At 34.6% G+C, this 14525-nt stretch overlaps 1 protein-coding gene across 1 annotated transcript; it reads right to left on the bottom strand.

Moving 5' to 3' along the window:
* Positions 1 to 3855: 3855 nt before the first annotated feature.
* On the bottom strand, positions 3856 to 13499 carry LOC107743245 (uncharacterized). Its single transcript, XM_016556387.1, has 15 exons — positions 13335 to 13499; positions 12762 to 13046; positions 11090 to 11137; positions 10934 to 10984; positions 10706 to 10756; positions 10294 to 10338; positions 10156 to 10197; positions 9940 to 9990; positions 9607 to 9693; positions 9093 to 9111; positions 8869 to 8908; positions 8708 to 8780; positions 5151 to 5246; positions 4735 to 4784; positions 3856 to 4633 (listed from the first exon to the last, which is right to left on the bottom strand). Exons 1-15 carry the CDS (start codon positions 13420 to 13422, stop codon positions 4544 to 4546), a joined length of 1116 nt encoding a protein of 371 aa, XP_016411873.1. The 5' UTR covers positions 13423 to 13499; the 3' UTR covers positions 3856 to 4543.
* Positions 13500 to 14525: the final 1026 nt, after the last annotated feature.

The following is a 14525-nucleotide window of genomic DNA, read 5'->3' as shown; positions in this document are numbered from 1 at the left end:
AAATTTGCTTGAGAACTACTAGTGTAGGTCATAAACCCTGCCCTTACCATGTTGTCATGATTCCTGTCTGTGTTTCTTGTGTCTCTGTTCATGGACTCTTAGTTTATAGCTCTGTCTTGTTTGTGACATTTTTCCCCTCATGTTTCGCTGTTGATGCCCCTGTCTTGGATTTGTGGTCTTGCTCCTGCTCTTGCTCAGTGTTCCTTTGTTATTTACCCATGTTTGTTTCATTCTGTTATGCTGGGACACAGACGAAGTGAGGTGGATCCAAATGCAAGTGGTTTATTGACAAAACGAGAAAACAAACGCAGGTAAATAACAATGGAACACTGAGCAAGAGCAGGAGCAATGTCCATGTCCATGAACAGAAACACAAGAATCATAGTCAGGGATCGGGATGCATGTAAACGGATGGGACATTTTAGTTTGAGCCAAAATAAAAAAAATCGAATATACGTACAAATTACAAGTACATTTTTCCCAAAGATGGTTTCTGTCATTTAGGTAGTTCTTATCACACTGATGTATGTTTAAGTGATTTTTCTAATAAGTTATTTGATGCTATAAAAACAGCATGCACAAAACCTTATTAACATTATAAGTGAGCCTCAAGGAACATATTAAAATAATTGTAAAAATCTGGTGTCTCGACCCCTAAAAATTTATATTTTCAATACCTGCACTTTTCTCAATTTCTTATTCAAGGAACACAAGGAATTACTTTCATATGAACATGTGCAGATGTAAATGAATACTACAGTGGATATTCCAAGGGTGTTTACACGACCAAATCCAATGAATAAAAGCTTCTGATTTTTAGGAACTCAAATGTTTAATCAGGTAATTGCAACCAGGTAATGAATTTTCATGACATGGCTAATGTAAAACTAATACGCCTAATGTAGTTCAAGTGTGTGCAGTATCACAAAAATGTACTGAACACAAATGCTGAAATAAGTTAGACAAATGTGGACATACAGTATCTAATCAAAATGAAATAATAAACATCACTTACTGTAAGACTGAACCTCCATCAGGAGCTGAAAAACCATGAAGATGAAGAACTCCATTACAGTGAGTGTGAGAAAAGAGACTGAATGAGACTCTCACAGTGAGTGAATTAGGAAATGGTACATCAGACCACAAACTATTTAATGCACTGTGTGGTCATTTCTATGAAGATGAACGTTGATCGTGAGACCATATGTACAGCTGTCTTCACTTTAACAGATGACAGATCTGGGGCAAAGACACACACTAAAAGAAGGAAGGTAGTTTTGTAAAAGTAACATATAAATGTGCCAAAACACCTGTACAATTATTACACTTGAAAAAGACTAGATCATAGTATCAAAATTAAGACTGTGGAATACATTATTCACATTAAAGTCACTTTATTAGGTACACGTTTGCTCAATAATGCATAAAACATGCTTACAAAAGTCAAGCGGTTTAGTTGCTCATTGATCAGACAATTGACAGAGAAAATAATACAACCTAAACAAGTAAGTCACTATACCAATTTTGTGAAATTGTTTATAACATACTGCAACTTTGTGTACATGTATATATTACAATATATGATTTAAAAAGTATTTGAAAAACGACATGAATTAGATTTAATATTTCTTAAGCCTCAGATCTGTACCAATCGCTAGTCTCAGACTGATTCGGCATCACTGAACTCCACAGATGACTCACAGATGCTTTCAGCTGCATTTAACACATTTCACCAATATAAAATGTATTTTCTCCCAAAATCAAAATTCACAGATTCTGTCTGACCTGCTGTTTAGAATATGAATTCAGTTGCTTTATGCTGTATTATCTTTCTGTACATATCATTTTTTTCTTCAGAGGCAACAAGTGAAGAACATAAACAGGTCATCCATGTTTTGAGGAAGTTAAAAGAGATGTTGTTTCCATCTGGCAGGAGGTGTAGTTCAGCTCTGTGAGAACATCAGCAGAACCTGCAGAGATACAGACTTTATTATCATATGTTACTATATTATGGAGTTCAGTTTATGCACAACTAAACCTGTACATTATACTTACTGGTAAAGCGGCACAGACAGATGAATCCTATGAATCCAGACAGAAATCAACCAATACTGCCCTACTCGCTAGAGTGTGAAACTGAGAAAAATGACTTTAAAGTTTTTACTTGTTGTAAAAGAATGCTAGACATAGCATAATTGCTTTTACAGTATATTGACTTGTATTAAATAGCCTAAACTAAAAGAACGACTTGTGGATTGATGTGAACGCCAGCAATCAGGAATAATGCTCAGAATGCGTGTGGATTAAACATCTCCAATAACGTTCATCGCCATGGATTGATTTTATCGGGTTACAAGAAAAGGTAGGATATGGATTTAATTGTAGTGATCATGGGCTATCTCATGTAGGCTATTGCATATAGTAATGCGACTGTATTAATTGTTGTTGGTTTTTTTTGTTTTTTATTTTGTATGTTATATGGAGCTGTTTGGTAGATCGCGATCTATCGAATTCGTTTGTCTACACCGTAATTAAAATGCGGCAGACTTTAATGGACAGTAAAAAAAAAAAAAAAGTCAGAACACCATATAACTCCAATCCGGCACTGTAACTTCATTTTGACGCACGGCTAAACAAAGGCAGAATGCCGTAACTCAATTTGGAGTGTCGCAACAAGTGTTGGAACGCAACACTTGTTGCGTTCCAAACAAAGTGAAAGAGCCGTAACTGGTGTTATTCAGTGTTCTGCCTTGGTTTCTCCGGGGCTTTTCGCAGTTACGGTTAAGACGACCCATTATTTTCTCGGAAAAACAACGAAATTGACTCAAGATACTTATGCACATCGGTAAATAAGTCATATCACACTGCCGCTACATTTTCTGAATACTGTATAATACCTACTGATTTAACTGTCAGTTGTGTTTTTACTGTGTCCCTTGTAGTATTGTCAGTATTTATTGTTCATATTTATTGTTGTCTTTTTAGCCCTTGTTACTGTCTGCTACAAAACACTGTGTTTAATTTTTATCCTTTGTCATAAAATATGATAAAATAAAAATAAATTTGGCTTACTACAGTAATAGTCTCTATAGTAAAATGAATATGTCAGGTAGTAGTAGTTCATGTGTTTCTATTATCTGTTTTATTAAAACTTTACACATAACAATCAGACATGCTGAAATATTTTAGACAATAAAACTTTGTTACCTATAAATGTGGACATTATTTAAGAAGATAAACAGCAGAGATCACTTACTGTAAGACTGAATCTCCACAAAGAGTAGAAAAACTATGATGAACAACTCCATCACAGAGAGAAAAGAGACAGAATGAGTCTTACACAATGGGTGAATTATGAAGTAGCGCATCAGACCACAGAAACCTTACAACATACTCTGCATTTTCATGCAGATGAAAGTATAGATCACGATTTACATTTACAGCCATATGCAATGTAACATTTAAATACAGTCATAGAGCATGAACAATAATATCTAATATAATAGTTTTAGAGGCCTGAAACATTTAAAATAAAATACATTTTAAAAGATAAATGTTAAATTCTACTTTACGTTTGAGGATGATTCTTAAAACATATACTATACAGAGTACACACCCATTCAGAATGACTAACACAACAAAATACACATAATATATATATATATATATATATATATATATATTGTAAATGTGCAGATTGAGGATGATTCTTAAAACATATACTATACAGAGTACACACCCATTCAGAATGACTAACACAACAAAATACACATAAAATATATATATATATATATATATATATATATTGTAAATGTGCAGAAAAAGCAGCAGCATCAGTGATGACAGTGAGTGCTTGTGTCTTTTGCTTAGAGTGTCTGATGCCCAAATGTGCATAAATACTACTTGATTACTTTTTTATTACTAACTTTAGTGAGACACCTCATTGAACCAAGAGTTGCAGTATGCTATCATAATGTCAGGCCCCATTGGATGTTTTGACCTGCCGTTCAGTCTGTATTGCACATAGCATCATGTAGGAAGGATGATGCTTCTTGGAAACAATCATAACATAAAAAGGCCATTTATTAAAGCTGAATACACACAGGAATGAATGATTTACTAAAAACAGGATGTGAATCATTATTCTCTCTTCCATCTCTGATGTAATCGGCTGGATTTTGTGGGAGGAGAAGCTAACGTCACATGATGGACCTTGAAAAAACTGATTTAAGCAGTTTTTAAATACAACAAACTTATAAGAAAAAAAACATTTGGTTCAAACCTTCAGATGGTTCAATTTCTTTAGAAAAGAAGTAAAATATTTCATTTATCATAACAATTTTAGTTCAGCTCTTATTGAATGCCCAAGCTCCACTGTACTAGTGGGTTTGCCAGAGAAGATGCTCTGGATATTCACTGAGGTCACAGTATATTCCACACCAAACACTGAATAATAAAAAAATAAACACCTACTGTTTTTGTCTGAAAGTAAATACACTTTATTTATAGTCGCTATACATAATGAACACAGACATGAGATTCGTCAGTGCATCTTCACCAAACTGTACACGTGATCTTCTGCGTTTGCGTGAACTGGTTTGTCAGGGATCATGGAGTACAGGTGATAAACATTCTTAAGGAAGAAGAAAGATTATTAAGACACAAGTAAATGTGTTTGTATTCTGTTCATGATGGACAGTTATGTATTTGGTGTGTGACATTGTTCAAACATGCCTCATTTTCCTCTGGATTTCCCTGATTCTGTTGTTTATTGACCAAAACATCTGTAATGCAATACAAAGGCATTAAACGCGTTGACCTTGATGAACAAGCTCTTTGTCATAAAACTTTAATGTATTTTTAGCTTTGACACAGCAGAATAATCTCTCTGAATCATTCTATGCATCAGTGTTGTGATGAATTTAATATTTGTCCAACTTCCTCCATATTAGCTCAGCATGATTAGAAGGCTATCTCACCTTCTAAATGTAGACACCAAAAATTTAGTTTTTGGAATACAGAGGAAGTTTTAAGTTGTGAAACTACAGTTTGTTTTCATAGTAGGCCTATATTAACAACTCTTATGTGAACAAAACAAAAATTTGATTCCTCATAATATGACCACTTTAATGAGAGAAAGATGTTATTACCTGATGGCTGGTAAACTGAATTTACAGACATAATGAAAGAGTGAGTGTCTGTGGGATCTGCTGTGCTCTCCTGATGTGACTCTGGGTGTTCGAGGCCTTTGAAAGAACAGCATGATGAAGAGGGTCAAACAGAGTCAATAGAAAACTATACAAAACAAGAAGACAAATGTAAAATGGCTTCACCGAAAAAGCTTCAAATTGTATGCATAACGTTAGATTTGATGACAGTGACACCAAACACAATCAATGCATGTCTTGATACCAGACACCATGACTGAATGAGAGCATTTGCAAAATAGATTGAAACAAACGGGAAGATCTCCGTATAATTATACTTGGAATATAGAACTTAAGTCTCAATGCAAGTCTGATGTATGTATAAGTGACCACACGCTCCTCACGTTCAATTTGATTCCTCCTTCTTTGCAGACTGTGAAAGAACGTGTTATCTGTTTTAGGAAAATCAGGGATATTGATCTTGACCATCTTAGTTGTACAATTGGTGACTTACCAGTTGTGGCCTCTGTTGACCAATGATGCTGTTTTTACATCTATTCTGCAGAGTTTGCCCCTCTGAAAAAACGTGTTGTTTCTTTTAAGAAATCATCTCCATGGTATACATCTGAGTTATGCCAAATGAAAGCTACAGGCAGGCAGTTAGAGCGAAATGCAAAAAATCTGGTCTAACAGTTCATAGATCAATGTTTGATCACATCAGAATGAGTATCACAATGCTCTAAAAGCTGCAAAACTGGCATATTATTCTACAATTATTAGTAGCGACATCCCTAATCCCAGAGTTATGTTTAGAACTGTCAACAATCGTATTAAACCTCCTAGTAACATTAACTGTTCCACTGAGCAGTGTAACAAGTTTTCATCTAAAATTGAGAATCTATAAAATGTTATTGCCTGTGATCATGCTTCTGAATTTGCTGAGTTGCATCCTCCAAATTTCCCTGATTTTGTTTTCTCAAGTTTCAATGCTGTTGATTCTGATTTCATTCCTAACCTTGTTTTGTCAATGAACTCAACTACTTGTATACTTGATCCCTTTCCCTACTGTGTTGAAAAACTGTTTGTCTGTTATTGTACCCCACATCACTGCTATTGTCAATGCCTCACTCAGTGTAGGGATTGTTTCTCCTGCTTTAAAAATGGCAGCAGTTACACCATTTCTTAAAAATTCTGGGAGTTATATTGCTGAGATGTACAATTATCGGCCAATCTCAAATTTACCATTCCTGGCAAAAGTCCTTGAGCGTGTGGTTGTTACCCAAATCCAAACTCATCTTTATACGAATAACCTACTAGAGACTTTTCAATCTGGGTTTAGGTCTGGACACAGTACGGAGACTGCTCTAGTTAGGGTCTTGAATGACCTTCTTGTTATAGCTGATTCTAGGGCTTGTGGCATTTTGGTTCTGTTAGATCTTAGTGCTGCATTCGATACGATATGTCACAGCATATTACTGGTCAGCCTACATAGGTGGATTGTTCTGTGTTGAATTGGTTTAAGTCTTACCTTTCAGATCGCTCTTAGTTTGTTTACCTGGGTACTAGTAGATCTCAGACTGTGCCCTTGTGTCAGGGTGTCCCTCAGTGGTCAGTTCTGGGTCCTGTTTTATTTAGTGTTTATATGCTGCCTCTTGGGCAGATTATTCAGAAGTATGACCTGGACTATCATTGTTACGTGGACGACACTCAGCCTGATTCCACTTCTTCCTTTTCGACTCTCTCTGCCTGTTTGCTGGAAATCAAGGCATGGATGAAACAACTTTCTTAAGCTAAATTGTTCTAAAACTGAAATTGTATTAATTGGGACTCCATCTAATGTTAATAAATGTAGTGATTTTAAACTTTCAGTTGACAATACCCAAATATCTCCTTCTGCCCAGGTGTGTAATTTAGGCGTGATTTTTGATGCTCAGCTGATTTTAATTCTCATTTTAAAAACATAACTAAAGTTGCTCATTCCATCTTCATAACATGTTTGCATTAGACCCTTTCTTTCTAGGCCTGATGCTGAGAGGCTTATTCATGCCTTCATCACATCATGGCTCGATGGCAAATCATGGCTCATCATAATTCTCTCTTTGCGGGTTTACCAGCAAGTTCCGTTAAGAGGTTGCAATATATACAAAACTCAGCTGTGTGTTTTGACTTACACATCCTCACGTCACATTACCCCAGTGTTCCAGCAACTTCATTGTCTCCAGGTTCAATCACGTATTGATTTAAAAAATCTGATTTTAACCTATAAAGCAGTGATGGGTTGGCTCCAGATTACATTTGTGACTTGGTTACTCTTTCCACTCCCTCTCGCTCTCTCCACTCTGCTGGTTGTCTCCCTCTTTATCAGCCTCGTTGTAAATAAAAAACCATTGGGGGGGGGCTTCTCCTCTAATGTGCCTAAGTTATGGAGCGCATTACCTGCGTTTATTAGGAAAGCTGCTTCCTTGATTTGTTTTAAGAAACTTCTTAAGACACATCTTTTTAGTAAAGTTTCTAATTTAAGATTTATTATTGCGAATCTATTTTTCATATTATGTATTTTTGGTTTGATTTGGTATTTTGTTTTGTACATGTAGCGCTTTGAGTTTGAGAAAGGTGCATTACAAATAAAATGTATTATTATTATTATTATTGTTATTGTAAGATCCTTTATGGTGAGTTTTTTTTTTTATTATGGCCTGAACTGTTCCTTTAAAAGAAGACATGGTTAATAATGCTGATCTGCTGAAGACCTGAAAGAGGAAATGGTACCAGACACCGCGGTCACTGCACAGCGTTTCTAACCTTTAACTCACATGGTGATATCTGTTAGCAACTATGCTTTTAATTGATCTGAGATCATTCCCTGAGAATGATGTTCTCTTACCTCCAGATATGGGCTGAGATGTTTCTGGTACAGAAGTGATCAGGGAATATATCTCTGCAGATCCAGAACCACTCTAAATGACATAATCAATAATCAATCAATTTTATATATGTATATAATTTTATGTATGTACATAAAATTGTAAATGCACATATACTCACCATACTAATTCCTTGACATTGGGGGGGGGCTTCTCCTCTAATGTGCCTAAGTTATGGAGCGCATTACCTGCGTTTATTAGGAAAGCTGCTTCCTTGATTTGTTTTAAGAAACTTCTTAAGACACATCTTTTTAGTAAAGTTTCTAATTTAAGATTTATTATTGCGAATCTATTTTTCATATTATGTATTTTTGGTTTGATTTGGTATTTTGTTTTGTACATGTAGCGCTTTGAGTTTGAGAAAGGTGCATTACAAATAAAATGTATTATTATTATTATTATTGTTATTGTAAGATCCTTTATGGTGAGTTTTTTTTTTTATTATGGCCTGAACTGTTCCTTTAAAAGAAGACATGGTTAATAATGCTGATCTGCTGAAGACCTGAAAGAGGAAATGGTACCAGACACCGCGGTCACTGCACAGCGTTTCTAACCTTTAACTCACATGGTGATATCTGTTAGCAACTATGCTTTTAATTGATCTGAGATCATTCCCTGAGAATGATGTTCTCTTACCTCCAGATATGGGCTGAGATGTTTCTGGTACAGAAGTGATCAGGGAATATATCTCTGCAGATCCAGAACCACTCTAAATGACATAATCAATAATCAATCAATTTTATATATGTATATAATTTTATGTATGTACATAAAATTGTAAATGCACATATACTCACCATACTAATTCCTTGACTGGGCACTTCCATTTTTATTGATCTAATTTAGCAAAGAATCAAATTTAGCTCTTTATGGCATCTTTTCATACATGTATATATCAGATTAGAAGCTAAACATTTACACATTTAGCTCCTGGACTACAAAAATATTTTTTATGAAAAATAAATATTTAGAACAATATATATCACAGACTATTGAATTGAATGCATGAAAAAAAACTTACAGTTTTCTTCTTTTTTGACCTAGAAAACAATGAGTTACTGCATTATATGTTTAATTCTAGCTTGCATTATAAATACTATATTGAACAGCATTAAGCTCAGTATCTATCCAACAGAATGTACAATGAGCCTTATTCATGGCTTAAATTTTCATTTTCAGCGTACAGTATGTATTATAATGATATTTCACAAGTTTGTTTGCTCATATTGACAGGTAATCTTTAAGCTATTAAAGATTAAACTTATTTGCCTGGTTTCTGCAGTGGAGAAGCTTGAGGATAAAAAGATCACATAACATTCCTGTACACAATTCACATATACTGTAATTCATGGGCGGGGATTATGTTAATTGTGAATGAGCGTGCATGCACACTATTTACAAATGATTTGAATTCATTTAGATACACACGTTTGTGAATCCGTTTTTTACATACCAATTACTCTAAATGTACTTATATGTTTATGAAAGATTGATGAATGAGGCCCAAAGAGTGTACATTTGTAAACTTGACTTACTTGCAAACCGGCACAGACAGATGAGTCCTGTGAGTCCAGACAAGAATACAGCAACACCAGTGGAAACCAGCACTAAAAACCATGTGCCTGTGTCAAAGCAAAACCAACACTTCAGTCCGTGTTTATGTGTATTATGATGTTTAATGTGTTCTTTAGATATATCAGTCCACCGGACAATATAAGTGATACACAAAATAGCTGAGAAAATGTATATTTGTTTTACTTTTATTGTGTGCATGGACAGAAGTAAACGTTTTACAGAGATTTGAAATGGAATCAAATTATCCAATCAATTAAAATATGGAAGCAAAGACTCTAAAATAATATTAAAACCTGTTTGTGGATCTGTAGGATGAGCCATTGACGTGTGAACACTAGAAACAACTGCAACAGAAAAAAAAAAAGAAAAAAACTAACTAATTGACTAGGCTAATTGACTAACGCATGGTGATCATACACATCAAGGTTTCAGTGTTTAATGAATTCATAGTAAAATAAAAAATAGTAATATTGCAGATTTGTAATATTTAGAAAAGATAGAAAAGTTACCTGTTCTGGGGGATGCTGTTGTGAAAGTGACAGCCATTGTTGCTGAAATTGAAATGGTAAAATAATTAGCTATATGAATAAACTATTTTTTTTTTTTGGTCAGGTACAAATTTTAATTGTGCACTAAACTTTACTCACATGTGTCTATTTGCAAAGCTTTTTGAGTGGATGCTTCTGTTGAAACTGCAGTGAGAACATCTTAAGTTATATTGAACATGAAAACAACAAACTTTTTATGTCTGCAAGCCAGAGCTAAAAGAAGTAGTAACATTTTATTAAATCTAGGTAACTTCCCCCAAAAATATAAATAAATAGGCAAACATATTGGGTGAAACAGAATGTTCCAGTGTGATTTAACATTTTGTTCAGATATCTTTTTGGAGCACTTGACTCAAAAGTCTGGTAGTGTGTGATCCTCAGTCATTTAGTGTATGATGGCCAGTTTTCCTCTGTAACTATTTACAAAGTCAGCAAGTGTATGATGTCTGGTGTTTAAAAACTGGTTCAGATTTTAAAAGTCGTGTAGTGCATTCCATCCTTAAGTACTTACTATGTTCTGATATTCTACTGTTACCAGGCAAAGTGGAGTTTGTAATGGAAACTGCAGAAAAAAACAGCATATAGTTATAGTCTTATAACAGAATATTAATAAAAATATACATAATTCATAAACAAATATTAACCATGTTGAAAACACCATAATCATGAGTCTCCAACATCCATGAATCCAATATATGAATCCAACATTAATTTTACAAGGAAGAGTGGATGAACTTACTCATCGTTTCTTTTGTCGTACTTGTTGACAGGTTTGTCTTGGAATGGAGGTCTGATAATAAAAATAAATATCACAAGGGGAATCACTTTTCAGAAGGGAGTTGTTTTTCCAGTTTAAAAATAATGGAATAACCAGAAAATGTTATCAGGAACTTACCAGTTGTAGTGTATGTTAGGGTTTCAGAAGTGGACATTACACTTACAGCTGTTGAAAAGACATTGTGAAATGTGTGGTGATGCACAGTATATAAATATTTAATAAACAACAATGAACCTGAAAGAATAATTGTCATTTTAAGGACATTAAGAGTAGAGCAATAATTATTTGCAAACTTTAACATAAAGTTTTTGTTGTTGTTGTGCACGGTACAGGTCCTTCAAATAAATATAAATAAAATAATGTATGTCACATACGGCTGGTGTAACTTGACATCCCCTCATCCATATTGGTTAACATGAGTGTATTAATAAAAAAAAGTACACTGGACTGTTACTGTCATTGGATCAGAGTGAGGAGACCGTTTTTGAATTTCTCTTTTTGAACTTCTCTTTTTTACAGTGTAGAAACAAGTTATTTCCACAGACGAAGTCTGACCTCCAAACCAAATACTGATCTGAGATCCAGTGAGTGAGAGCTGACATCACGAGCTCACATCTCTGTATTCTGATTTTCATTATTACAGTTCAGCGGACCTGTGTCTGTTTCCAGAATAACTGACAACTTGGCCTGACAAAGACCTAATGAATGCATACGATGGCACATGCCATGAACACAATGGCCAAACAGCTGTGTTTAAGAATCCGCTCAACAGCGCTCAAATGCTAGCAGGAAATGGACATTTTTTTAAATTTCAGTACCGACTGGTACCAAAGTCGGTACTTTTGACAACACTACTGTGCATCGTGAGATTGCTTGCTTGGAATGCCATTCATGAATCTCTCTCTGACATGTACGTGCAGTGGGCTGTGTGTAAAGTGTTTTCTTCTGCTTATTCTGAAAATGGTCCGCTTGGTTCGGGCTACGCAACATGCTAATTCATATACTTACACCCATCATGTCCACTACCCTGTGGTTGAAAGAATGGGCCTCCAAAGTATTTTCTTCTATTGTGACAACTCCACAGCAGTCTGTTACTTCAACAAATGCAAATCAAGTTCTGCCGAACTAATGCTGTTCCTCAGTTGGTTAATCTGGTCTTCTGCTTACATTATAATTAAAGCAGAATTTACAGCAGGACTTCAAATCCCTTCCTCACTTTCACCGGGACTATCACCCAACAAATCTTCAATATGTCACTGTCGCAGCAGCGACATTTTCCACCACTCTCAAATCAGCCTAAATGTTATTTCTCTGCCACTCATAAATCATCGAGGGGTTAGAAATCTAATTTTTGTAGTGGCAATTCACTGCTGTGACAGTGAAGTAATAAGTGATATGTCAGGACTGGATGGGCGGGCGAACTCGTGAATTGTTACTAAAAATGTAGGCCTACGTTTCTGTACATTATGTTTATATATTCTTTTTATATTCTGTATGAAATTGTAATGGTTAGGTTTTGAGTTAGGGTTATGGGATCTAAAATGGTTAAAATCTATAAAATGGTTCAAATGCAACAAATATCTTTATGATATAAAATATTCGTAAATATTTTGTTTCTTTAGCTGTAAATGTTTAACAATTTTACATACAATACATACACTGTACGTTTCAGCATTTATCCAAATGTGCAAAATATGTGTTTTTTAACCTGTAACCTGTAAACCTGTTTTTAACCTGTATTATGTTAATACCTACATACAAACAATGAAACCAGGCTGAAATTTCTCACCTTGAACCGTGGCAGGAGGAGAATGACGTGATGGTTTATCAATCCCATGTATTGTGTAGTAACAGTAAATGTCGAGTGATCCAGGTGATTTTACAGCTGCCCATCTGAACACTTCAGCACCAGTGAGATCCAGCTCACATCTCCAATTGGTTTTTACATTCTTCTCCTCACTGTTTATGTAGAAATAACACTGATTCACAGTAACATCTGCTGGTGTCTCACAGCTGATCTTCACTGAGCTGGACTCTCTTATGACATCTGGAGATACTTTTACAGTAGGAGATGCTGAAACAACACGAAACAGATCATTACATCTCATTGACAATGTTTACAATTACAATAATAGTCCAATAACATATTTTGGGTTCTAAAATGTGAAGTCAGCTTCTAATAAAATGTACTATATACAGGAACATTCTATAGTTCAAACAATATGTCAGGTAGGTTGTATTAAAACATCACACGTCACTTGAGAAAAATATTGCTGAAATATTATAGAAAATGAAAATTAGTTCACTTCAAACGTGACAGACAACAGAATTTAATCAACATTAAACAACAAAGATCTCTTACTGTAGGACTGAACCTCCATCAGGAGCTGAATCACTATGAAAACGATCAACTCCATTACAGCAAATGTGAGAAAAGCGACGACACTCATAAAATAGGTGAATTGGGAAGTAGCACATCAGACCACAGGAAGCCATTTTAATCCATTGTGCAATCAGTTTTGTGAATGTAGATCATGTGACCACATGTACAACTCAAATTCATGTTAACAGAAGGCAGATCTGGGGCACATTTTGTGCTCAAACTCATTTACTAAAGACAGAAGGTAGTTTTTTAAAAAGTAACATTTAAATATGCCAAAAATACTACTAATAGACTTGAAGATAGACTAGATTATGATATCAAATTTAATAATATGGAAATTATTTACTCAGTGATTACCTTTATTAGGTACGTTTACTCCTTTGATGTATAAAAGCACACAAATTATTCATTTGTTCATTGTTTTGTTCATCTGTTTGACAGAGAATATAAAACAAACAAAACTATGACAATTGCAGTGAAAATATGAACTTTTTGTTAGAACTTGCATGCGCGTGTATATTAAACTAGCTGATTTAAAAAAGTGTAAAAACTATAGAAATTAGATTTAATATGCAGTGAAGAACATAAACAGGTCATCCATGTTTTGAGGAAGTTAAAAGAGATGTTGTTTCCATCTGGCAGGAGGTGTAGTTCAGCTCTGTGAGAACATCAGCAGAACCTGCAGAGAGACAGACTTTATTATCATATGTTACTATATTATGCAGTTCAGTTTATGCACAACTAAACCTGTACATTATACTTACTGGTAAAGCGGCACAGACAGATGAATCCTATGAGTCCAGACAGAAATAAAGCCATGAATCTGTCAAAAGAAAAAAATAATGATTTAATCCATTACAGTTTATATTAAATTAAGGGAATACATTAAATTGCACAAAATCAGATGCATTATGTGCAGTTTTTTATTATTACATTTGTTTTAAATTAATATGCAACATGATATGATCATGAGAGGAGGACATTTTAAGGTTTGTGTTAGTTTTACAAATATTCATACAAACTTCACTCAGTTTTTATGGTTGTTGCCAAAGCTTCATCAGTAGAGGTCACTGTTAAGATGTAAAATAGGTTACAACAATGTTACAGTGTTCATTTAGTTTAGAAATAAAATTCTATGTAGTACTGCTATTAATATTACAGCATAATATA

This window comes from Sinocyclocheilus rhinocerous, unplaced genomic scaffold (assembly GCF_001515625.1).
Source record: "Sinocyclocheilus rhinocerous isolate Xijiao unplaced genomic scaffold, SAMN03320098_v1.1 scaffold227, whole genome shotgun sequence".
NCBI lineage: Eukaryota > Metazoa > Chordata > Actinopteri > Cypriniformes > Cyprinidae > Sinocyclocheilus > Sinocyclocheilus rhinocerous.
The sequence above is the reverse complement of the archived record's forward strand: the minus strand, read 5'-3'. Positions and strand labels throughout refer to the sequence as shown.

Excerpts from the sequence above, each read along its gene's own strand:
- LOC107743245 (XM_016556387.1), bottom strand. The coding sequence starts at position 13,422 with ATGAGTGTCGTCGCTTTTCTCACATTTGCTGTAATGGAGTTGATCGTT. Across the intron at positions 4,785-5,150 it reads TTCAGTTTACCAGCCATCAG|ATGTTTTGGTCAATAAACAA; the intron begins GTAATAACATCT and ends ATTGCATTACAG. Across the intron at positions 4,634-4,734 it reads GAAATCCAGAGGAAAATGAG|AATGTTTATCACCTGTACTC; the intron begins GCATGTTTGAAC and ends TTCTTCCTTAAG.